Raw genomic sequence first — 26,285 nt, forward strand, 5'->3', positions numbered from 1 at the left:
TGTGAAAAATGCCCTGGGGATTATAGGGGCTGTGGTCCAAAAACAGGTAGAGGGTCAAAGGTGTGCAGCTCTGCCCTGGGTGCTTTCCAGAATACACACTACAACAGCGTTACTACGTATCTGCTAAGTGTGCTTCCGTACTCCCTGTGTTGTGACACTGCAGTCCCTGCCCTGACAGCAAGGTGTCATGCACATTTCCGATGCCTTCTTCCAGATTTTATCTTTGCATTATAGTTCTACATAGTTAGAAAAGGGTGGCAAAGGGAGGTGCATATCCCTGTAGCTCCTGGCTTGTCTTATTGAACTTCCTGGGTTGTGTTGCAATGCTAGTATTTTTCCCAGAGTCTGACAGGGACTTCCAACAATGGATGCCAAACTAATCTCAAGTAGGCCTATGAGCAAGAACTTGCCATGGGGTAGTGGTCAGCACCCTGACTAAATCCACAAAAGGAAGTCCAACCGAAATTTAGTCACCCTTTAGAGTAGCTCCGGAGTAGTTTTTAGTCAGTGAGTAACTTCGTCAGGATGTCAGCCAGTGAGATGGGGACAATATCTACATATTCCATTCACTAGGCTCCCCATTCAGTTGTGGTCTCTCTGAATAAAATATGCTTCTTTACGTGCAAGTAGATTTCATTCATTTTTAAACCGGTTATCAAATTTGGATCTGGCTGGTATCTAGAGCCTGGTCCTTAGTTCCTTCACTGGATTTCTCTTCACCCGCCCAGCAAAAAGCCCTTTTTGTGCCCAGGTAAGGGGGAACTGAACTGACTCATGCTATTCATTCCTTTCTTTAATTTAATAACAACGTTATCATCCCTGCCTTCCTTCAAGGAGTTCAGAGTGGCATATCTGATCCCACTTTTATCCTTACAACAACCCTGTGAGAGATAGATTAGACTGCAAGCCAGTGACTGGCCTAATAGAGTCACACAAGAACAGAGGTGCCATTCTAAATGGACTTCCGGGCAGAAGTCCGGGTCTCACAACTCCCACTATCTCCCCCAAATGCCCCCCCCCCCCGGCTCTGCCTCCCAGATGCCAGACCCGCCGGCAGGTATCTCTTTCTGTCCCACTGGGCAGCCAAGCAAGAACGACCTCTCTCCCTGAGGCAGCAGGCACGCACGCTGTCTCCTCCGTGGGTAGAGGCAGTGGGGAAAGAAACATGGTTGCGTGAAGGAAGCACAGAGGCACATGCCAGGGCTGCAGACTTCTGCGCTTCCTGCAATTGCCACCGCCACGTTGGACTCCCTTGCTGAAGCAGTGGCATTCCTTCTCTCTCGCTGGGCTGGTTCCACTGCCATGTTCCTTCCTTCCTCCAAGTGGGGAGGAAATGCCACTGCCTGGGCAGGCACGGGTGGGAAACACGGCGGCAGCAGGAACCAGCCCAGCGAGTGGGGAGCGATGCCACTGCTGCCAGGTGGGAGGAAGAAACAGGATGCCGACACCGGCAGCGGCAACAGAAAGGCTGCACACTAGCTGCTGGGGTTGGGGACAGGGATGGGAGAAGTTTCACTGGTTCCCACGCGTTTCTCACCACCACCACTGCCCACCACTAAAGAAAAGTTGCTTCACTGTGCTTCACTCCTCATCACCGCCTTTCCCCCTGCTAACTGAACAAAAAAGGCAACTTTTAAGTGGTTATTCTCTTTATTTAGCAGGGGGAGAGCAACTGGCCCTATCCCTATGGCTGTTGCTGGTATCTATCTTATGTTTCTTTTTTTAGATTGTGTGCCCTTTTAGGACAGGACTGTATGATATTATGGTATCATACAATGATATAATGGTATGACAGAAGTTTCAAGGCCACAACAAAGTTTGGATAACAGCATAACAAGGAGCTAAAGATGGAAGGGAATATAAAGTTCTTGCTTATCCCCAACTAGCATAGCTACATACCCCATTGATTTTTATTGTTATCTGCTTATTTAATGATCTGTTGTAGAGTGTTCTATATAGACTACATAACTGGTGGGAAAGCAGGAAACAAATATCTTCTGAGAATTTGCTTACTAGACTTTGTTTATTCTGCAGGTGCTTTCATAATGTCTAAACGTGCCTATCCAAATGGTTTGCATGGGGGCGTGTGATGCTCATCTTGCCAGAGGGTGGGGGTGGGGTGGGGCTATAACGTCATTAGGTCCAGGCTCCAAAATTACCTAGTTGTATCTCTGCCCAGGAAATTTCAGGAGGAATTTGGATTTATGCCTCACTAGCCCAAGTATGACACTCTCTCCAGCTACACCACGTTGGCATGAGAAACTATCCTTCTGATGACAGCAAGGAGGTGGTGGCACAGCAAACAACCCTCACATTGCACCTTCTGCCCCGGGTGGACTGCAGCTACTTTGGTGGTCCTCCTGGGATTGCCTTCCTGCAGAGATCAGCTTGAGCTGATAGCAGGTGTGGGAAGGATGGACTGTGGAGGTCAGGTGCACATGCACAGATCTGCATCCAGTCCTTTAAAAAGAACTTTTTACAAACAGGTGCACGGAGAACAGGATCTTGAAGGAACGTGCAATTCACAATCCAGGCCAACTGAGGTCTTTGTATCAGTCTTTGACAGCTAAACACTACACCACTCTGGCAGGGGCCGTCTTTTGGTCCCCCAGCCCCAATCCTCAAAGTAACCAGCATTTCCAGCTGGGGCTTTTAGCTTGCTTCTCCTCCTTTGGAACAGAGGGTGTGCACTGCATTCACATATCAGACAGATTTACCCCAAAGTTCCTGAGAGCTATGGAGGAGCACTTCACACACAATTCAGCTTTTTCATTGGCAGTATGAGAGTAGCCCTGTTTCTCTTCAAGTTGTTTTTTTTTTTTTTAATCCACTTTTTGCATCCTTTTTTGGGGGGGAGGGCAACAGCCACCTTAAGTGGCACAGCAGGGAAATGTTTGACTAACAAGCAGAAGGTTGCTGGTTCAAATCCCTGCTGGCACTATATTGGGCAGCAGCGAAATAGGAAGATGCTGAAAGGCATCATCTCATACTGCACGGGAGGAGGCAATGGTAAACCTCTCCTGGATTCTACCAAAGAAAACCACAGGGCTCTGTGGGCACCAGGAGTCAAAATTGACGCGACTTTACCTTTTGCGGGGCAAATTCGAACTCGCAGTAAACCCACGGTAAAGCCCGCTGTCTAGAAATGCTCCTGGCCTTTATGAGTGTGGGTTTTATCTTCAGACTGATCTGTCAGTGGCCTCCTCTCCTTAGCCTAAGGGCGGCCTTAGGCTCGTCCAGCCTCGACGGTCAGCATGCCCCGCTTCTTCCCCAGTCCCGTGAGCCCTCCAAGTTCTTCTTTCCAGACTGCCTCCCCCGCGGATGAATGAGCGCGAGGAAGCGGGCTGGGCTGGGAATCGCGCGCACATCCTTCATGGAAGGCTCCTCGCGAGGTCGGGGCTAGGGTCAGCGGGAGCAAGCCTCCCCGTCCCCCCGGCTTCCACGCGCGCATTCAGCTTGGTCGCGGAGTGGGCGGGGAGCGTTTCGTCTGAACCCGGGTCGTGTTTTCTGGAGCTGCTGCTGTAAGAGTGTCGTTTCTCTCCGTTTCTCTTTTTGCTTCCCTGCCCTAAGGGAGCCGTGCCTAAATTCCGCACCAACAGCTCGGGGTCCTGCGCTCCCTCTGCTCCTCTCCCCTGCCTGCCCTGCGCGGGCACTTACCTCTCCTCAAGGGGAGCCTCGCCGTCCTGGGTCTGTTCCCGGCCAGGAGCCTGGCCAGGCAGGACCCCCAGCCGAGAAGTCCTCCGCCACGCCGAGCCATGGTTTTGAGAAATGCTCACTAGCCGAGAACTGCGCAGTGCACTTTAAGACCCAGGCGGGTGGGCGAGCGAACGGGTGGGCGAGCGGGCCACCAATAGCAGTCCAGCGGGAGTTACCGCCTACCTTCCAAGAGGCAGGCTGAAGCGGGGGTGGTCTCCGTCTCTCTCTCCCCAAACGCAGGTTCTTTAAAAAACCAAAACCCAAAACGGAGCGTTTTAACTAATAGAGCGCACCTGCATGTATGGCGCCTGAAACAAGTCTCTTTGAGTATAGCCCCCCCTCTCCCGCTTCCAACCCTGTGTTTAATATCTTTACAAAAGCAAAAAGAGTGCGCTGGAGTTCAAGGCTCGCTTTGCAAGGGGCGGCTGCTTTTCAGCTATCCGCAGGGATGGTCCTTCCGAAGAGCAGGGGGAGGCGCTTGCGAAGAGAGCAGACTAGAGCCTGGATGCCAAAGTCAACGTTCTTTTCTGTTTCCCCTCGCCATGACTGGTGCGCAGGCTCTTTTTGTTGTCTTCACAGAGGTGCACTTAAACATGCTCGAGCTTCTTTTCCAATGACAGAATACTTCTCTGAAGCAGTAAGCACTCTAGAAGCGAAGGCAACTGTAATTTCCCTGTCCCCTTTTTGCTGGGTCGAGACAGTGCCCAAACCATATTAAGAAGCATCAGTGGTTACATTAGTGTGGCTGTTGGTACCAAAATAAATGAGAGGACTTTCAGCAATGGCTGATTTGATAGTCTGAAAACTTGCCTTGCTGTTAAATACTACATTATTTTTTAACAGAAGATGCAGTGGAGCAACCTTTGAAGCAAATTGTCTCTAACACATTTACTCACAGAGTCATAAAAATGATCAAAGTGCATCCTGGTTCTGTGACTCTGGTGCTTCCCAAATAGCTTTCACCGGGTTTGTTTTGGGATGTACACCACTCTGAGATACTGTGTGTTCCAGAGTGTGTGCAAAACAGATATTTCTCTGCAGAAATAGTAAGACTGTGTTGTCGGAGTTTTCTTAAGACTTCTGTCAGTTTAGCATCAATGGTTTTGCCATACACTAAAATGTCATCCTGAAAGTAAGTGATGCTATCCATAGTCCCAAAAATTGCATGCATCCTTCTTTGAAATATGGAAACTGCAGAAGGTAATCCAAAGGGCAGTGTTTTGTGTTGAAAAAGACCCTCTGTGGTAATGAAGGCTGTGTATTTGTGATAAATTTTGAGCAGGATGAACATTGAGGCCTCTTTCAGAGTAAGCAGCATTTCAATGATATTGGGTAATGGATGACAATCCACTACCATGTTGGAGTTCGCATCTCTTAAATCTACGCACATTCAAAGTGTACAATTTGATTTCCACACAAGAACAATGGGAGAGGCCCATGCTGATGAATCAACAGGCCCTATGATGTCAGTAATGCTGTAGTCTTAACAGCTCCTCTCTAAGCGGTTGGAGCAGTGCTATGGGTATGTTCCTCATTTTGTGTTGTACAGGTATTGCATGTGCCATCACCTGAATTTTATGTTTGAAATATATGGCAGTGCTAGGAGTATAAGCAAAAACGTCTGAGAATTCAGCAATCATATCAGCACCATATGTATGTTCCATCATATGTAGTACGCGTTCCATGCTATTGGGTCTAACACTATCTATAGATCTTTCTGATGTTTCCAGCCCAACACTGAGACTCCTTTTTGTAACACATACACTTTCCCGTACATAAGAACATAAGAACATCCTTGCTGGATCAGGCCCAAGGCCTATCTAGTCCAGCATCCTGTTTCACACAGTGGCCCACCAGAATATAAGAATATAAGAACCTTCTGCAGTACGTCCTTTATATTCCAGGACAGCAGTGAAATATCCATGTATGACAATAGAGGAACCTCCATATCCCCATGGGTGGATGTCAGAAAGCTGCAGGTGCAGTTCTGATGTAGTAAGAAGTTTATCGTCAAGTTGATGGGGAAATGATAGTGTATGGAGAACCAGAGTCAGCCAGCATCCACACTTCATAGCCATTAAGTTTAACTTGACAATGTGGAGAAGCAGGCTCTGGTTCTGTCATACTTAAAAGGCTGTCAGGAAGTGGTTCATTTGCCTCATCCTTATAATATGGCAAATCAGTAATGGAGTGGACAGCAGACTTGCAAACCTTAGCAAAGAGTCCCCTTTTTTGCACCTGTTGCAAGTGACCTTCTGTGCAGGACAGTGATCAAAATTGGCTTTGTGGGCAGAGTCTCCACATCGCATTGGTAGCTCATCCTTTTCTACCTACCTTCAGAGACAGTGCCATATGAAAATATTGGGTTTGGAAGGATTTAGACTGAACTGCCTGGATTTCAGGAGGTTTGGTTTGGTCTACCAAAGACTGTGATTTGGCACAGTGACGAGCATTTTCTGCCATCCTAGTCATCTTTTACTTTATCCAAGGTAAGTTTCAGCTCCAATAACCATTTTTTCATGCAGTTTGTGTTGGGAATTCTCTCTGGTAGATAAACCCTTTTTCAATCATAGTAGAGTGCACAGAGGCACAACACAGCGGATTTAGTTAGGCATGTGTGTATGCTGAGAATAAAGTAACTTGGAGCCAGTTCATCGTTTCAAATCAATATATAAGGCATTTATTAGAGAACTCCATTCTAGATAGGAAAGTGGGGAGTTAGGATCTCTAATCTAGCTAGCTAGCTGGATGCAGATGGATTCTGCATCTTCTCTGCACACATAGAGCAGGGAGAGGAGCTTGCTTGCATGTTGCAAGGTAGTAGGAACAGGAAGAGAAGGAAGGAAGGAAGTTAGTCCCTATGAGTAGCAATCTACATTCCAAAGGGCGGTCAGAGCGGTAGAGAAGGGAAGACCAATGTCTTGACCCTCTAGCCCTCTGACTCACTAGTCTGTCCTCCACGGTCACTGAGACAAGAGACAGCGCAAAGTCCTTAACTTCCAACAGTTTGGAGCAGTTTGTTTTCATAACAATCTGATACCTGAGTATTTCATCATAAAGTTGTCAAACTCACAGGTTACACTTAAGGCATGCTGTTCTGTGACATATTGATTGATAGAATCTATTAAAAAGGGCAAAGGAAAGATCCTGACAACTACCACCCAATCAGTATTTTGAATGTGGTCAGCAAGCTTTACACAAAGCACCTATTTGTGAAGTTCTATGATTGGATAGAAAATAACAATATTCTAGCTGAAGAACAAGCAGGATTTAGGCCAGGAAGATCTACAATAGATCAAGCGATCATTTTACAACATCTAGTGGAGACATATGGTTTTAAGATCCAACTTCATGCAGCCTTTGCAGATCTAAAGTCCTCTTTTGATTCCATCCTTAGAGAGAGGTTATGGAAGAAACTATTGTTAACCAATATTGATAAACGACTTCTATTGCTGATATATAGGCTGCATAATAATACCAAACTGAGAGTTAGGCTCTGTTGCCAGATTTGGCTTCTTTAAAGCCAAATTTTGGGTTACGGCCCATTTGACTCACGAGTATACCCTGAGGTTCTGGCATTCAGGGTCAATTAAATGATTCAATCCCTACAATGTGAGGAGTCAAACAAGGGTGTGTGCTTGCCTCATTACTATCTATATTATTAATTCTCCTGGGTGTGCCTTAGAATGTGCATCCTGGTGCCCAGCTGATTGGCTGGGCCGCAGAGGCACCTGATTGGCTGAGGTGCACCCAGGACGATTTGTCACCGCTGCTGAGGTGGGCCTGGCCCTGCCGGAGACAAGTGGCGGCAGGCCTGACCTGGCCACGGAGATAAGCGGTGGTGGTGGGTCCGGCCCGGCCACAGAGACAAGCAGCGGCAGCAGGCCCAGCCCGGCCGTGGAGACAAGCGGCTGCAGCGCACCTGGCTGTGGAGGCCATGTGGTGCGCTTGGCCGCGGAGGTCAGGCGGTGGCGGGCCCGGCCACGGAGGCCAGGCAGGAGGAGGAGGGAGGGCAAGATGGGGGGGAGGGAGGGCAAGAGAGTGGGGCGGGTGGGAGGGGAGAACAGCCGGCACCAAAGAGCACACAGATGCGCTGTGTGGGTTGGCTAGTTTAATTACTATATCAACTCAGTGGTAGAACATCTGGATAAAAAAGAGTTCTACTCACCTAAATTAGCACTCACTTCTGTCTCACTTCTCACTTCTGTCTCGCTTCTTTTGTACGCCGATGATATGGTTATTCTTTCATGGTCTGTGGTAGGGCTAAGAAGAGCCCTAAAATCCTTTGCACAATTCTGTGAGGAGGAAAAGCTGCTGATAAATTATCAAAAGATGGAAATAATGACCTTTGCCTGGAGAGTTAGGGACAATCATTGGTATTTCAATGGCAACAAAATAGACCAGGTACACTGTTTTAACTATCTAGTAATAACCTTCCATTCTTCTGGTTGGAGGGATGCACACTTAGATTGTGCTTCAGAAGTAGCACAGAGAAGTGCCTCAGCTATTAGGTCCTACTATCATACCAAAGGAGGGCGATATGTCCCTGCGGTTTTGAAATTATTTGAGGCAAAAGTAGTGGTGCAGCTACTATACGGTGCACAGTTGGGCCCTTACCTTAACCTTGCCCGGATAGAGACAGTACAATCTAAGTTTCTAAGTTCAATTATGCAAGCCCCTAAATGCGTCTCTAATACAGCATTAAGATTGGAATTGGGAGTCATGCGAGAACTATTGGCTGAAAGTGGTATTCTCACCAATGGGTCCCACTGATGCTTGAAGATAGTTTCCAATCACAGTGGAAGTCAGTTGTTAAATAAAAGCTCACCTTTTATGGCTTTTCCCTTGAAGTGCTGCAATCCATGGGTTACTAACAAACAAAAAAGGCTGTACAGCAAAGAACATTGGATATGGAATGGCAACAGGAGATAAGTAAGGCCCCAAAATGACTTAAAACATGGAGACATGCTTTTAGCACCAAGCCAGCTGATTACTGTCAAGCCCTAATAACTCCCAAATATCACAGAGCATTTGTGCTGGCCTGCTTTGACGTATTGCCTTCAGCAGTTTTATATGGTACAGATAGAGTGGGATTCCTTATTATGAATGTTACTGTCCATGTAGTACACAGGCCATGGAGGACGTGGGTCATGTTTTATTATACTGTAATTTGTATAGGGATTCACGTGAATCACTAATTTTACCCCTGATTAAGGACCTACCAGGCAGAGGAGATGAAGCATATATTTTATTTCTCTTATCAGACCATCAAGTCCACGTTACTCATAACGTGGCTAGGTTTTGTGTAATGGCAACGAATATATGATAGCATCTAATGAGTAATCTACTGCAGTAATCTGTTATACTACTATACTACTGTATATTTATAAAGTTATTGTTGCTATATTATTGTATGGACCTGATTTTGTGCTTCCTCCACCCTTTCTTGGTTCTGTACTGGTCAAAGACTGTAATAAAGTTTATCTATCTATCTTGATCAATAGATTCACCAGGCAGTTGGGCTCTAGAATAGAACTTGTAACATTCAGCAATCACAATCAAAGTAGGGTTGAAAAGATCATCTAGGGCTTGAAGAGCAGCTTCATAATAACCGGCATCCCAAATTGGCAGGAAAGTGCAAATGAGTATATATTTTATGGCCTTCAGGGCCCAGACAGACAGTGAAGCAATATAGCCTTCTGCTTTGCTGGAGTAAAATCAGGAATCTGTATGATGATGAGGTAACTGCAGAAATAGGACCTCCATGGTTTCCAGGGAAGAGCAGGTTCTCCTGGGGTGAACAATTAAAAAGGTGGTGGTGGAATCTGAGCCATGGTCAGTGGGCATTCAGTGAACATCAGAGTCTGGGACTGAGAAGGAAAAAGTACTTTCAATGGTTGTACAGGTCAGGAAGCAAGAGAAACAATCAGCAGCACCGATAGTAGAAAGCAGTTAAGGAATGTAGGCTTTCAGGAATGCAATAAAATGAGGTTGTAGGAACGATAGCAATAGCACTTACATTCACAAGCTTTACAAGCCCACATGCTTAGCTGGTTCAAAATCTCATCACCCTAGAGAAAAAACCTCAATTTTCTCCTTCTCCTTTCATTCCCTTTTCCTTTCTGACTACCTACCACACACTCTCTACAGGAGCCCCACTGGGACAAACTTCAAAGAATACAACACTTGCCAAATAGGATCCGTCTTAATAAAACTATACCATAATGAGAAGTGAATGTTGAATAAACGTTCCAGACTCAAGTGGAAAACCTTACCAGTTAGTCTTTAACTAACTTTTCCTGTAGACTCAGCTTTGCTTCAAATTTCAAGCAGCAAATCATTCAGTAACAAAGCATAATCATGTTTTGAATACTTTTGTTGTTGTTGAAAAGCAGTGTTCAATATTCATAATAATTATTTAAAAACATAGCTTCACATTGTCCTAAGTATTGAACCCATGCGATCTAACAGGCATAAGTTGGAAAGCCTGCAGCCAGACATTTATTTATTTTATTTATTTAGCAAATTGACAGCCTGACTTCCTTAGACTTGAGGCGGTTTACATAAATTAAAACAACAATGAGGACAAGAGAAGGGGGGAAAGAGGGGTGGATAAAGAAAAGAAAAAGAAGAAAAAGATGCCCCACCCCCCACCACATGTACATTAAAAACTAAAAGCCTGGCAAAATAGATAGGTTTTCAGGAGCTTCTTAAAGGACAGAAGGGAGGGGGCATCATGAATCTCAGGAGGCAGAGTGTCCCATAAGGAGGGGGCTGCCACAGAGAAGGCCCTCCCATGACCCCGGGCCCCACGGACCTCCTCTGGGCTCAGAACTCTGAGAAGGCCCACCTGAGACGACCTCACAGGGCAGGTTTAAGTTGGACATTTAATGTTAATGAACTCATTAGCAATGTCTGGGCCTTGATCTAGCTAACTAGTTCTCAGAGTATGAAGAGACCATTGAGCATGAATTGCAGCCTGTGCCCTGTGCAGGCATTATAATTAAAAAACAACAACAACATATTTTTATACCGCCCAAAACTTACGTCTCTGGGCGATTTACAACAAGATAAAAACAAAAGTAAAACATTAGTTGAAAAGAAAAACAAAAATTTAAAACACAACAATTTAAAAATGTTAAAACAACATTCTTAAAACAATATTAAAACAAAACAAAATCAGTTAAAAGCCTGGGTGAATAGATGTGTCTTTAAAGACTTTTTAAAAGTTGTCATTGATGGGGAGGCTCTTATTTCACTAGGGGGCGCATTCCAAAGCCTCTGGGAAGCAACGGAGAAGGCCTGTCCCTGAGTAGCCGCCAGACAAGCCAGTGGCAAATGCGGACGGACCTGTCATGATGACCTCAATGGGTGGTGGGGTTCATGATGAAGAAGACGTTCTCTTAAATACCCAGGGCCCAAGCTGTTTAGGGCTTTATAGGTTTTGCTGGTCAATGACCGAATAAACGTATAAATAACTAACTAACTAGCTTTATAGGTTATGACCAACACCTTGTATTTTGCCCAGAAACGTATCGGCAGCCAGTGTAACTCCTTCAATACGGGAGTAATATGGTGTCTCCGAGATGACCCAGAGACAAGCCTAGCTGCTGCATTGTGGACCAACTGTCATTTCCGGACTACGTACAAGGGTAGCCCCACATAGAGCGCATTGCAGTAATCCAGTCTGGAAGTTACCAGCAGATGTACCACTGTTTTGAGGTTGTCTATCTCAAGAAACAGGCACAGCTGGCGTATCAGCCGAAGCTGATAGAAGGCACCTCTGGCCACTGCCTCAACCTGGGACACCAGGGAGAGGATTGGATCCAGAAGCAATGCTAGACTGCGTACCTGTTCCTTCTGGGGAAGTGTGAACCCATCCTGTACAGGCATATCAAAATCGTCTCCCGAGTTTCGAACCTGCACAATGAGTACCTCTGTCTTATCTGGATTCAGTCTCAGTTTGTTATCCCTCATCCAGCCCGTTACTGACTCCAGGCAGGCATTTAGGGAGGGTATGCCATCTCCTGATGCCAGAGAACTTGTGTTTTGGAAGGTATAAAAATATGTCAAATCAATCAATCAATCAATCAAACAAACAAACATGGATGCTGTACTCCCATACAGCATTCACAAGAGCATTCTCTGAAGCCCTGCCCCCATGCTGACATGCTCAGAAGCTCCACCCCCGTTGTCTAGTTATGGTATTTGTCTGCAGAGACAAATGTTGTATGTGTGGACAGATTCTTCCCATGAATGGAACACCAAAGGCATGCGGGGGCAGAGCTTTCTGAGCTTGGCAGCAAAGGGGTGGGACCTCAGAGCATGCTCCTGCTCTGTACACGCGTAGAGCATCCCTGCTTTTTATTTAGCACCTGAACAGGGCTCATCATTCTTACACACTTGCTATTAAGGTGGAACTTCCATTCAAGGGCTCCCAGACTGGCCTCAGCCCCAACACCTTTGTTTTTGAAATTAAGCAGATCCATGCTTTCTTAGAGAACATTCTAAGAATGCAGCTCAAATGAGAAAAAAATCCAGTGGCACCTCATATTAATTCTTGCATATCAATGTGAAACCTTATGCGGATTGTCTGTATCTGATCCTACCAGCACATTTTCACCTCTCCCACTTCACTTTCTGTGCCTTTCTTCTACTTTTCCTTTTGATCTGCCTCACCCCATGCCCTTGTCCTCTCTCCCTCTTTCTGCCCCAGTTGCACAATGTACCTAGTATCTACCATTCTATGCCCCATGGACTGGAGAGGCCGCATGCAAGATGTGACCTCTTTTAATCATCCCTCTGCTTCTAGATGGATCCTGACATACATGGATTAGGATCTTGGAATCTCCATACCTTCAAACATTGCATTATTCCCTGTGTTCTCAGTGGTGGTCATTCAAGAACAGTGACTTGGTGGAGCCATTATCAAAGTTCAAACATGAGGATATGTGTCTTTGATGGCTCTCCAGTTCTTCTGAGGGAAGCCCAAGTTTCATCCAAGCACAATCTTTAGGAAGTAACTAAACCATTTTTAAATTGAGGTCTTGCATTGTATTGATTGATGATTTAGAAGAAGAGAGGAAGAACTTGTATATGGACTAAATAGTTTATTACGCCATTGCAAGCTTCTGGATTTCTGTTTTCAGTGATAAATAAATCTTGCTTCCACATGTTGCTCAAGAAGTAGTTTATTACATTTTGTGGGGTAACAAAAAAGTGCCCCCCAAAACTAATATAAAAGAAAGTGACAGTGAAAAAGGAGTATAAGTCCATCAGAGAAAAGTACATGACTGTAACAATATTGATAATGAACATGAAAACCAGTGGGAGACATTATTTAAAGTAACAATCTTAACCAGAGCAAACATTTTCCCACTTACAATTTCAGTTAAACCATTTGACCTCCAAACACATTTAACAAACAACAAAAGATTCCTGAGCTTTCATTTTGTACCAGGGTACTGCATACAATATATTAAATTTTATTTTTAAACTTCTGTTCCATATCCTTTAGCCTATACAAAGAAGGATGCAAGTCATCTACCAACTGGAAAACCAACCCATGCCATCTTGAATGTGTCACAGTTTGACCAAATGCATGGTCAGAATTCTGCCTTGGTTTACAGATGCTATACATGGTTACAGACATAGTGCATGATTCAAAGCCTTTAAACAGAGTAATAACTGTGCCTTTGGAGGAGGAGGAGGAGGAGAAATAGAAGAAGGAGAAGGAAGAAGAAGAAACAACAACAACAATAATCTGGTAAGAAACAATATGAAGACATTTATATTTAAATGAGTGGCAAGAAGCTGTAGGAAAATGTAGATCATAAGATTTTACCCATAATATTTACTTCTCACTTTGTCTGAAAGTAGCATTTAATAGAATATAGCTGTAATTTCACTGGAAAGGTGAACAAGAAAAAGTTGCAAAGCATGCAGGCAGAACCCAGAGGTATATAGTAGAATATTATTAGTAATACAGAACACCACATGGGATCGGTAGACTTCTGATATCCTCCAAAATATGTAAAGAATTTTCACAAGGCTGAAAAATGTCTGTTTTCCAAGATGGAAAGAGAACCAGTAACAAAGTAGCAATATTAAGAATGCCAGGCCAGGAATATGTAACATTAGAAGACACGGCTTCCTATTTCTTATTAAATGAAGATAAATTGAATTAAAAGCCACACAGAGACAAAATACTGAGTATCAGGGAAACTGAGTACCCCTGTAATAAAAGCATAGCCTTGAACAAAAAGCATCTGGCTCCCCTTCGACAACTGAGAACCAATCTCACTTCTTTGGTGTGGGTGTGGGGAGGAGATGTTTTGATCGGCTGCAATAACAAAATAGCACAGGTCTGTGCAATCTGTGACCCACCAAGTTGAATAAAGCTCTGCAGCCATTTCTTGTGGCCTGGAAATTGCTTGACAACTAACCCCACCTCCTGTTTTGCAGACCCTGACTGGCATCAAAACCAAGAGGTTCTTCAAGTGGCCATACAAGCACTCGGGGGTCAGTCAAGTTAAGCAGTTCCCTTGGGGACCCAGGGCCATCAGAAGACCCATGGCCAACCCTCGAGGCCCTGCCTAGTGCCCACCTGTGGTGACAGTACCTAAGAACATAAGAACAGCCCTGCTGGATCAGGCACAAGGCCCATCTAGTCCAGCATCCTGTTTCACACAGTGGCCCACCAGATGCCTCTGGGGAGCCCACAGGCAAGAGGTATGTGCATGCCCTCTCTCCTGCTATTGCTCCCCTGCAACTGGTATTGAGAGGCATCGTGCCTCTGAGCAGATGGCCCACAGCCACCAGACTAGTAGCCACTGATAGACCTGTCCACCATGAATCTGTCTAAGCCCCTTTTAAAGCCATCCAAGCTGGTGGCCATCACCACATCCCAGGGCAAAGAATTCCAGATAATAACTACAAAGTAGCAATGGTGTGACTCCTTTGATCAAGATAATCCCTTTGATTGAGATAATCCCCAGCCTTCTCCTTGGACCCTCCATCTGCAGGTGGGAGCATGGCCCAGAAAACCCCGTGGCATTGTGGGGGGCCTCTGGAGAGTATGGGGGATGCTCCCAACAGCAGGTGGGGCATGCCAGCCAGGAGAAGGCAGCAACAGAGTGACTCGCTTTGCCAAGACAGTCACGCCACTTCTGCCTTCTCGTGTCTGGGTGAAACCCATCCACAAATGGGCTTTCCCCAGAGGCCACTATGTCATCAAAGAGACCTCTGAAAGGAAGCTCTTTCACAGATGGGGAGGGCAGCAGGAGGAGCTGCTTGTAAGTTCACTTCCACAAGCAACTACCCTCCTACAGAGAAGGGGGCTCATGGACCTCAGCTGTACTATTTTCAAGATAATGAAGGTGTTACATTCACACAACACACAAATTTAAGCTTTTCATGTGAAAACACTCATGGAGAACTATCAGATTACAAGCATCAGCAAATGGAAAAAGAGGGAACAGTAACAGAAAGCAGTCATTTTACTTTCTATGACAGGCGGGTTTAATTGCATGCTGGTGTTGATTTTCTTGACTCTAACAGTATGCTGACTCACTTTTAGTATGTGTGCATACAGGGTCTTTTTCCGAACACCCTGAACTAGGGCTGCCAACTGTGGATTTCAAAAATACTGGTCCGCTGGATAAGGTCAGAGAAAAAAGTGAGGGCAAGTGAAGCCCAAGTGGAATCTGATTGATCAGAACATAAGCACATAAAAACAGCCCTGCTGGATCAGGCCCAAGGCCCACCTAGTCCAGCATCCTGTTTCACACAGTGGCCCACCAGATGCCACTGGAAGCCTACAGCAGGAGTTGAGGGCATACCCTCTCTCCTGCTGTTACTCCCCTGCAACTGGTACTCAGAGGCATCCTGCCTTTGAGGCTAAGGAGTGGAACTTGGACAGAATTGGGAGAGGGAAGGGTTTGGGGTGGTGATAGGAAAAAATTAGCAGGTGGAGCCAGAGCAGAAACTGGAGGATTATGAGCAGAGATGGGCAGACTCTGGATTTTTCTGCCTCCTTAGACCCAATATTGGTGACTTTGTAGAACATGATTTCAGTGACCGGACCAGCAAAATTCTGGCTGGGTGGTAGCCCTGTCCTGAACCAGTTCATGTGCACACAATTATCTTTCAACTTTATCAGCTTTGCCACCACCAGCTCCATTACCTGCCAGCCCCAACCCATACACAGGAGATTTAAATAAATGAAACTGCAAAGGCTTGTGATCAGTTCTCCCATCTCTTTACATTTAAGCAAACAGCAACCATGGCAGGGCATTTGGATTAGGTTTATGTCACTGGGGGAGGGAGGGGTTTAACCCTTTCCGCAAGTGCTGTTTCCCTGACAAAAATCACCCCATCAATTGGTATGCACCTATACATGTGAGATTCTCTCCTGGGCAGGGGCGTAACTACCATTAGGCAAGGGGAGGCAGTTGTCTTGGGGCCCCACTGCCTCAAGGGCCCCCCCAGAGGCACATCACATGACTCCCCGCCCACCCGTGTTGCACCCCCTATGAATTATGTTGAGTCTCTTGGAGATCGGCAGGAGCAGAGAGTAAAAAAATGAGATTCAATGTGAACTAGATATTTGCCGTATTCATAATGCGGATGTGAGCGTGCGTGCACGATATATTGTGAAGTGTGTTTGTGTGTGTATATCAGCGAGGGGCCCATTTTAAAATCTTGTCTCTGGGCCCCCTCCAACGATGCTACGCCCCTGCTCCTGGGGCAAATAGCTGAGGGGCTATTTTAATTGGGATAATGGTGCTGGGTGGGGAGGGTTAAATCCTCCCTTCCCAGCACCTCAGTCCCAGTCTGAATCACCCTTCCCACACAGCTGCTAACTGGTAAATTGTATGGAGTTGGAGGTCCAACCATGGATCTTCGTAATCCAGTTAGGCCCTCAGTCTGCAAACCATTCTGGGCCAATCATGGAACTAAAAACAACTGCACATTTTAAAATACACACATCTCATTGCACAGTCTTTGAAAAGCTATTAGGAAAGCTCTTTAGCTACTCCAGTAGTGCCTCTCTTGATCAGACATATACCTAAGCAATTGAAAAGGGCTCAATTTGCTCCTTTTGGAATAATTGGCAAGTAGACATACAAAAATCCACGAGGTAGTATGATTTGCTGGGAGGGAAAACCCCCTCACATTTCTCTGATTGTAACACAGATTTATGGCTTTACAGCAGACACTTACAGCTGGCTTAGGCCACTTTGGTTTTCCTGCTCCCCACTTGCATTTATCTCAGGTCAGTGGAAGGTGACTGCCCAGTAGATAGGCAGCCCAGACCCATCTGGGTTCACACAGAAGCAATCCCAGAGTTATGTGGGATTTAGGGTCAAACTAGACAATATGTTGTGTGATTGTGACCTCTGTGCTTGGTATTTCTGGTGTAAATAGCACATGCTGGGCTTCCCAGTCCAGACCGAGTCTGTGGGAGGGGTGGGGCTTTAACCCTTTACCCCTATCACAGTCTTGATCCAGACTGCACCACCCCCCAACACAGCTGTTGAACTGGAAAAACCTTCCACTGGTGCCAAGGGGAGCTTTTCTTTGGGGGCAAAGAGGCCCCTTGATCCAGATCTGTATGGTGACAGAAGCAAGAGGTTAAAGCCTCCTCTGCTTTTACATTAGAACCAACAATGTTGGCCCCAATAATAGAAAAGGTGTATTATTTATATGCCCCCCCCAAGCCCTCCAACAAATTGTGTTTTAACAAGTGGTAATTACAGGTATCGAATACATGACTGACACCCAGAAGCTATTAAATACATATAGTTTGACATTGCTATACAAAACCACCTTAAGTGGCGCAGCGGGAAATGCTTGACGGCTGCTGGTTTGAATTCCCGCTGGTTCCCAGACTATGGAAAAACACCTATATCAGGCAGCGGCGAAATAGGAAGATGCTGAAAGGCATCATCTAATACTGTGCGGGAAGAGGCAAAGGTAAACCCCTCCTGTGGTTTTACCAAAGAACACCACAGAGCTCTGTGGGCACCAGGAGTCAAAATTGACTTGATGGCACACTTTATACAAAACTACATCAAAAAAATTAGGACAGAATTTGCTACTTCAGCAGTTTTGCTGACGCTGCATGCGCTCTCTCTCTCTCTCTCGCTCGCTCTCTCTCTCTCTCTCTCTCTCTCTCTCTCTGCAATAAAAAGCAGGGCTTGGGGGAAAAAGATAGTTCCTTAAAACATTACTCTATGCCATAAAGAATATATTACGACGACGATGAATATTTATATACTGCTTTTCAACAAAAGTTCCCAAAGTGGTTTACATAGAGAAACAAAAATAAATAAATAAAAATGACTCTCTGTCCCCAAAGGGCTCACCATTTAAAAAGAAACAGAAGGTAGACTCCAGCAACAGCCACTGGAGGGATGCTGTGCTGGGGCTAGATAGGGCCAGTTGCTCTCCCCCTGCTCAATAAAGAGAATTACCACTTTAAAAAAGTGCCTCTTTGCTGAGTTAGATTCAGATCTTGAATTATACTTCAAATCTTATCCATAATCAATTATTCATCAATAATCATATTTTTTTTGGGGGGGGCACACCCCAGTTACCCAATTTACCACAAAGATTTTTTTTTAAAACAATCCAGGAAATTATGTAGAAAATATTTGAGCTGGATATCTTAGTTTTGCACAAGGTATACATGAATAGCCAGCCTACTTAGAAAATATAAGCATACAAACTTGACTGCCAGCAATATTGCTGCACAAAAGCAGATATTTTATTCATATAAAATATTTAATCCAAAGAGATTTTTTTTTAAAAAAATCCAAACCTTTTATGTAGAGAACAAATTGGTCTTTTTAAAGGGGACCGTTTATGTTTACAACTGCAAGACTTTATATTTAAAAGTATAAATGACAACAATGATAGTTTTTTAAAAAAAATCTCAAAAGGTAGCCTACATTTAAATAACGGTTCTAATTTTCATGGATATAGAATCTTGTGTTAACACAAGTGAAGAGGCTAAAGAGATTGGGAGACCGAATGAATACTGCTAGATTGTGTGACTGTCTTTTTTGTTACAACACGGACAGAGGCAGCTTCTTGCAGATACTGGTGGGGAGCTTTTCACATACCCCACACTTCCAGTGTGCTTGGGGCAGCTTATCTATGTTTTTTTTTTCTCTTCATAGCAGGATAGATTTAGACTGTTGACTTGCTTTGTGAATGAACAGGGATTTGAACTCAGGTCTCCCTCGGCCCAGGCTGGCCTGTACAATGTGTAACTCACCAAACCAAATGCAGCCCCTGCACATCCATGCATTATCGTCTGCTAGGTGCTTGACAGCTTTTCCTGGTTTTGCAGTCCCAGGCAGGCAGCAAATCGGGAAGTTTATTAAGCCCCTTGTGGGTTGGCATAGATGGTGAGGCTGTGTTTGGTTTGCGGGTTACAAGTTGAGCCAGTTTGCTCTAGCCACTGGTGTGAGGTCTGGTGAGTCCCTGCTACCTTTTCTGAATTGCCTTAGCCCTGTTCAGGAGTTAGCTCAAATGTGTCAAGAAGAGGGGGGATGGGAGCACGCTAGCTAGTCAAGCCCCCCACATCGACATGTTTCCTGGGCATGCCTTCCAGGTTTCTCTGCATTCAGTGCTTGTCTGCAGAGGCAAGCTCTATAAGGTAGGGAGAGTTCCTCTGGTCAGCCAGTGATACCAATCAGGGTGAGGAACTCTCCCTGTATTCAGCGGTTATCACACTGCAAACAAGTGCTGAACATCGGGAGGTGTGGGGTGTGCGGCTTAAGAGCACATCAGCACAGGGGGCACGGCTATTATCCAGTGCACTTCTGCACTTCCTCTCTCTGTGTTCAGTTGAATATGAGGCTAACTTCTGGAGGGAGCTCTTGGTGCCAGTCCCTGAACCGAAAACAGCCAAAGGATCTAGGTGCCCTGAGATGTGACAGAAGGACCTTGGACCTCAAAATGACAATTAGACACAAATTCAACATTATCCTCACCACAACAGAATTTTATTACAGACATGCTATCTGCATCTCTTCTTCTGCTTGTTGAGGCAGAAAAGAGGCAATACAGGTGGCCCTCATTATCTGTGGTCCTGGCACACATGGTTTCGCGTATCTGTGGCTGGGCAATGCAAACCTGACCTTGTTGTCCGTGATTGAAAACGCGGGCAAAATTTGCCTATCTACAGTTCCTGGTTGGCCAAAAATGACTTCCGGTGTCATTTCCAGCCACCATCTTGCAGCATGGAGCCATTTTGGAATGAAGCCATTTTGTGGCCCCAAGAATTTCTGAAAAAAATCTCAAAAACTTTGGATTTGTGGGTTTGGGGAGGCCTTTCTGGAGAGCAAGATACTGTGCTTCATTCCCTTTATTTCTGCTTTTTTGGGGACCTTTATTAGGCTCAAGGAACCTAAACCCGCCCACACCCCCAGATTCCCATAGACTTGTGGTCTCATTATTTACGGTTTTGTTATCCTCAGTTGTAGGCTGGAAAGGAACCCCTGCAAATAATGAGGACCACCTGTAGAGCTTTTTGTTAATTGCTCTGGGAAATTAGAAAATAGTTTATTTTTATTAATAGAAAAATAGTCTGTGAAGATATATCAGGTTTGTATTAAAGTAGACATTTTATGTACAATAAGGCAGTAAATGAAACTGTTATGGGATTATTCTTATAGCTATAGGAACAAGCTAGTTTAGATGCCCTCTTTCCTCAAATGCTCCAATCCTGAAACCACTTCCTTATAAGTAATCCCACGGGTGCCAATGAGGTTTATTTAGGAACATAGGAAGCTACCATATACTGAGTCAGACCACTGGTCTTTCTAGCTCAGTATTGTCTTCACAGACGGGCAGTGGCTTCTCCAAGGTTGTAGGCAGGAACCTCTCTCAGCCCTATCTTGGAGATGCCAGGGAGGGAACTTGGAACCTAGATGCTCTTCCCAGAGCGGCTCCATCCCCTAAGGGGAATATCTTACAGTGCTCACCCATCAAGTCTCCCATTCATATGCCACCAGGGCAGACCCTGCTTAGCTAAGGGGACGAGTCATGCTTGCTACCACAGGACCAGCTCTCCTTGCCAATTTTTGAAGTTAGTAGTTTGAGGGGATGATTACACAGCAAAGAGATTGTACAATAATTTATCACATATTAAAATCAACAGGAAAATATATAGAGAGGATTTTACTCTTTGGCTAGGAATACTTTCAATATATTATCTTTTAATATCATTTGAAAAACTAGGGTGGTTTTTTCCCTTTTCTGAAAAAAAGAGAAAAAAATATATAATAGAAAAACTATACTAGCCTTTAAAATGTGCTAAAAATATACATTGTAAACAAAAATAAATTTGCAATTTTTCATTAGCGGCATGCCACAGAAACTGCATGAACAACAGCTGGGTACTTGTAATCCATTACAGTTGTGTCCTTCTACCATGTATATACTTTTTATCGAAATTGTTGTTTGGCTAGATTTACTCCAGCAGCAACAATGTGCAGTTTTTGGGTGGCCAGCTTGTGCCCCAGATGCCACAGTTGCAGGCGTTTGTGGCACTCCTCCAAGTTGCAGGAGTTTGTGGCACTCCGGGACAGGAAGCCCTGGGGTTAGCTGTGGCCCAGGGTGAGGTCTGTGCTCCTGCTTGTCTCTCCTGCACAGTGGTCTGCTCCCTGGCTCAGTAAATACAGGGGAAAGTCCTCCCTCTAAAAAAAGCATGATGCACTTGACCCCGGACACAGGAGTGACCCCTTCTTTCCTTGAGCTGTGTGGCAGACATGCCAAACACAAGTTGGACACCACTGGTATAGCTCAAGAACCTGATTGCCATGTAATTTCTCATAGTACTTGAAAAGAGCAACCCTCTAGTTCTTAACCAGCAAGGTTTTATAATGATCCGAGGTTTAATTATACTTCTCATAGTGCTTCTGAGCATTCAAAGCACTTCCTATGAATTGCAATGCTTAAAACAAACCTGTGAAGTAAGTATTATTATCCCCACATTGGTGCTTTCCAGATTAGACCCTGCAATGGGGTCACGGTGCATCTCTGAAGTGTGTTTCCACACTTCCTGCATTGTGACACCGCAGTCCCTACGCTGACAGCAGGGTGCCGTTCATATTTCCAATGCCTTGTTTCGAATTTAATCACTGCGATATAGTGCTATAATGTTGTATATCCGGCGTTAAAAAGTTGCGGTTTTTTTCAGGTTGTTAGTTTTTGCGAGACTGCCCCCCCTGCTGGGCACTTTGCTATTTATGTTTTGAATGCTATTTGCCTGAATGGAAGTATTTTGCCACTGTTGAGCAGCTAATCTGGAAAGTGCCATTGCAGTGAAAGCTGAGAGGTTAACCTAAGGTAATCGAGTCAGTTCATGGCATAAGTGAGATTTGAACCAAGGAAGTCCTGACACAAGCCTCAGTCTCTCAGCCACTATGCTACTCCTTTACTGCATAAATCACTGTCAGAAATGTGTGTGTGTGTGTGTACACATGCACATGCCATGTACCTTTTATTTCTTGTAAATAATTCTTCACATAAATAACTCTAAAAATCACAGATAGAAAAAAATATTGATCTGCAATCAGTCATCAGCATATTCCTGACGGACTGAATATAAAGCGTAAAAAGGCGTGAGCTACAATGGAGCTAAATCAGTTATTTAAGCAATTTTGTGTCAACAGTGTTCGTTTTATTGTTGTGTTACCTGTAGAAGGATAACCGACCTTTCCATTAATTAAAGGTACACATAAAATTATTTGGATCCATGTAGTCTAACCCACCAATCTGTACTTTGCATGTGCTCGGAGCTGTGAGACAATAGCTCATATTTTTCTCTGCTTGCCTCTGTTGACAACTCTGGGTGGATTCCTTTGGCAATTCCTGAAAAGAAGGCAAAGCATCCAATTTGGGATCTGGCATTAAGACGAGAAGATGGTTGGCTACAACTGTTGAAACCTTGGTATATTCCTTTGGCTCTTCTTTCTGTTTGGGTAATACAGCCAGGGCTCCATTCTGATTGACTTTGTGAACTTCTACGTAATCCATGGGCTTTGAAAACAAGAAAGGCGACTCCTCTGGAGGAAGTAACCATAATACCTCCTGGTCACCCTGAGAACAACACTTTTCTTCATTCTCCATCAAACTGGATGGGCTATTTACATTCATGGTGCTAATTGACATTTTACTTATCTCCACAGTGTCATGATACGAACATTTAGGAGTCTGACTAGTTTCTTGCTGAGCTCCAGGTGATGTGGATGACTTAGATCTACCACTGCTAAAGCAGGGAAACTGTCCATCAGAGTCTCTGTTTGGCGTTTCCCACATGCGTTTTCTATCAACATCCTCTTGCATGTTGCTGCTATCTGGTCTTTTCAGCACCAAGCATGTATTTCTGGCTTCTCTGCACTTCTCAGGCACCAGAGAAGGACTCTCACAGCTTCCTCTTCCAGAGTCATTGTCTGTTTCCTTGTGTCCCAACTTTGCATTTTTATTGGGATGATTCTTCTCGTTGCTTGGCATTAGTTGCTGGTCTTCGCTGTCATCTATCTCCAAATATTCTACCAGCAGTTCGTCATAATCTGATGTTGGAGGGAAACCTTGGCAGCCAAGAGCACTCAGTAACTCTTCATTTTTTCCTGCCTGATGAGACCAAACAAACACACAGAGTGGTATTATGCCAGGAAAAACCCATAAAGTTTACATTATATACCTGATGATGTTTGAAAAATGCAAAAGTGGTAGATGTAGACCATTCTAATGGCCAGGTATGGACAATTAGAGTAATGAGGTGAAGTAATCAGAAAGTACTGCTTTGTTGACCAGGGAGTTCTCCACACAGCAGGCTTTACCAAGAGTTTTCTGCAAGGCTTTACTGCGAACTCAATGCTATCCAAAAAACCTGATGCAAAGAGTTGATTTTTTTAACCCCCGATACAAATTGGGTTGTACAGTGAAAACCCAAATCGTGTGTGAAGTGCTCCCCAATAGCTCGCAGAGACTTCAGGGTAAATCTGCTGAATATGTGAATGCGCCCGCTCCATTCCGGAGCAGATGCAGGCTAAAAGCCGGGTGGAAGTGGAAAACTTCCAGACAAGGCAGAAACTCAGAATTTTTAGCAGGCTTGGACAACTCAGAAGCTTCATACTGACTGCTGACTGCAGGGACTGATGAAGCAAGCAGACCCCTGTTCCCTTTTGTACCTCAAAAGGTATTTGAGGGCCAAGTGCTTCATGGGAGCCCACTAGGATAGGTCCAAGCCACAGTCCCGAGGTTCAGGCCATGAGGGCCCTGGGCAAAACCCCTAGAGTACTTGACACGATACTTTGATTATATTCAGTGGCTGACATCCAGACTAACATAGCATCAACTCCATGCAAGATGTGCTGGTGCTGTTGATAGTTTCAATCAATGCAGTACTTTTATTTGTGCAGAAAGGGAATTTTGACAACCTCTGCATTAATAGCCATACTACTGTGCCATTCTGTTTGCACAATTTTTGTGTTGGCGCAAGGGCACACTTGCACAACTGTGTGCATGTTATGTTACAACGTGCATGGAATCTTGAGCAGTATGTCAGCCCATATTTTCTCTCTCAAGTTAAATCGTCATTATTGGGCAATTTCCAGACTAGTTCGTATCCTGTTCCAGGCTAAGCTGAGGTCACCACCAAGGCAGAGATTGGGGAGACACACAGACCTTGATCAGGTCCAAGTGAAAACGATCAGGACCCTGGATAGCTCCAAGTGGGAAATGAAGAGACAGCTGAGTATAACACCACAAGACAGATGCTGCACAAAATAAAGCTTGAAGCAGACTGACTTTTTAATGGTTGCTGCGAAGGTAGGATTAAGGGAAGGCTAGCCTGTGACATTTAAAGCAGCCCTACATGAGCTGGAAGGTTCCCAAGGGACTCCTCGGAGTCAGAGGATGAAGGCAGGGCCATTATTTTTGGGCGCGGTGGGGGTGCTGGCTCTGGCTCCTTTGGTTCTCCTAGGTGTCCCAGTTGTGCAGGGTTGCCAAGAGTCAGTCATAGGGTCTTCCTACCCTGTCTCACCCCTCAATTCAAGGGATTAAAATCATGACAGTTAGTTATTACTAAGCACCATCCAAGTAAAAGAGACGCAAGCTAATCATGATAACTCAACTCCCATGAATTTCCATAGGACTTAATCATAACTACTTTAGTCTGGTTGCCCATAGTATTCATTTTTTAGTGTCACTCTGTGTTCTACCTGGTTTTGGGAGCTGTGTGTGCTCTCGATTTTTGGTTGTGTGGAAGCAAAGTAAGAGGGAAAACTGGGTAGAAGTGATTGTGTGGAAGCAAGGTAGGAGGAAAATCTACCCAAGTTTTCCTCCAACCTTGCTTCCACACAACTGAAAATTGGGAGAACACACAGCTTCCCAACCTGGGTAGAACACAGTTTTTGATTGTGTGAATGACCTCAAGGTGTTCTTTCACTCTTTGTTCCAAGACCCAAATGATTTGATATTATTCTGCATAACTATATCTAAAATAGTTCAAAACTGCTTCAAAGTACCTGTACAAAGCACCTTTTCAAGCTAATTTATCAACTGGAACTGAACAGGAGAGTAGGGATGAACCTGAATGTGAACTGAACCTAGTTTTTTAATAGTTCAGCTCCCTGATTTTCATGTCTTTTTCAGTAAGCCCCTGAACACTCACCTCTAGTAGATTGGCATCAAAGCCTTTTATCTTTGGTCCTGGAACTGGTGGCAGAATGCAGGCCACCATACTGAAAAAAGAAATGGAGAGGAAAAATGAAGATAAGCCTTTGGTTATGGGTAGCTCCTCAGCTGGCTGCAATATCAGAGCTCAGAAGAAAAGATTATACTGGGGGTAGCTAGCCATTGAGGCGATTCTCGTGATCAGGCTAAATCGCGCTAAGGGAGCCTAGCCCGATTTCGCCCGCATGTGAGAACCACCGGGTTCGCAGCCAAGCCCGGTCTCACTAAAGCGGGCAACCTGCTTAAGTTACCCTCCCCTAAGCCCAGGTTAGCGGAGCGAGTGCTCCACTAACCCGGGCTTTCGGATCGTGTGTTGCTACGGCGTGACTCTGCGCCGTGACAACTCACGAGTTGACCCCCGACCGGGAGGCTAAAAAGCAGCTTGGGGGTCTCTCCAGCATGCTCTGTGTACTCGCGCAGGGCATACTGGAACTTCTGGGGGCTGTGTGGCCCCTGATCCCTGCAGCCCCCGATGGCTCCGTGATGGAGCCGGCAGTCATGTGGGCGGCTGATCCGGCCGCCCAGGGCTCTGGGGGTGCTCGTCTGCAGGGAGAGTGGGCTAAGCCATGGTCAGTTCCCACTGATCATGGGAACCGCTTCATTGTTTCTTAGCTGCAGTTTGCATCCTTCAGCATACTGTTTTTGCACATCCATACATAAATGTATGGTGGCCCAGAACAGACTAAATGCAGAATTGCTATAGCTCAGTGGCAGACTGCATGCTTTTTCAAGCACAAGATTCCAGATTATATCCCTGGCACAAAATGATTCAGCGCATTCAGTAGGGACATGCTGAATCATTTTGGCGGGGTGAGGAATGGGGACCTTTAAGG

At 45.1% G+C, this 26,285-nt stretch overlaps 2 protein-coding genes across 16 annotated transcripts in view; both read right to left on the reverse strand.

Annotated features, from left to right (window-relative positions):
• The window catches only part of AGXT2 (alanine--glyoxylate aminotransferase 2), a 38,925-nt gene extending 34,921 nt beyond the window's left edge, over positions 1-4,004 (reverse strand). The window contains exon 1 of one of the 2 annotated variants that reach the window (XM_053303741.1): positions 3,658-4,004. In XM_053303741.1, coding sequence (XP_053159716.1) covers positions 3,658-3,757 — 100 coding nt within the window. In that variant the 5' untranslated portion in view covers positions 3,758-4,004. The remainder of the gene's footprint in view (positions 1-3,657) is intronic. The other variant, XM_053303740.1, reaches the window with a different exon arrangement.
• Positions 4,005-12,871: 8,867 nt separating this feature from the next.
• The window catches only part of PRLR (prolactin receptor), a 240,297-nt gene continuing 226,883 nt past the window's right edge, over positions 12,872-26,285 (reverse strand). For all 14 annotated transcript variants that reach the window (XM_053292106.1, XM_053292102.1, XM_053292098.1 and 11 more), the window contains 2 exons: positions 25,391-25,460; positions 12,872-23,346 (listed from right to left, as the gene is read on the reverse strand). In XM_053292106.1, the coding sequence (XP_053148081.1) occupies positions 22,435-23,346; positions 25,391-25,460 (982 nt within the window). In that variant the 3' untranslated portion in view covers positions 12,872-22,434. The remainder of the gene's footprint in view (positions 23,347-25,390; positions 25,461-26,285) is intronic.

Source organism: Hemicordylus capensis, chromosome 2 (genome assembly GCF_027244095.1).
Source record: "Hemicordylus capensis ecotype Gifberg chromosome 2, rHemCap1.1.pri, whole genome shotgun sequence".
Lineage (NCBI taxonomy): Eukaryota > Metazoa > Chordata > Lepidosauria > Squamata > Cordylidae > Hemicordylus > Hemicordylus capensis.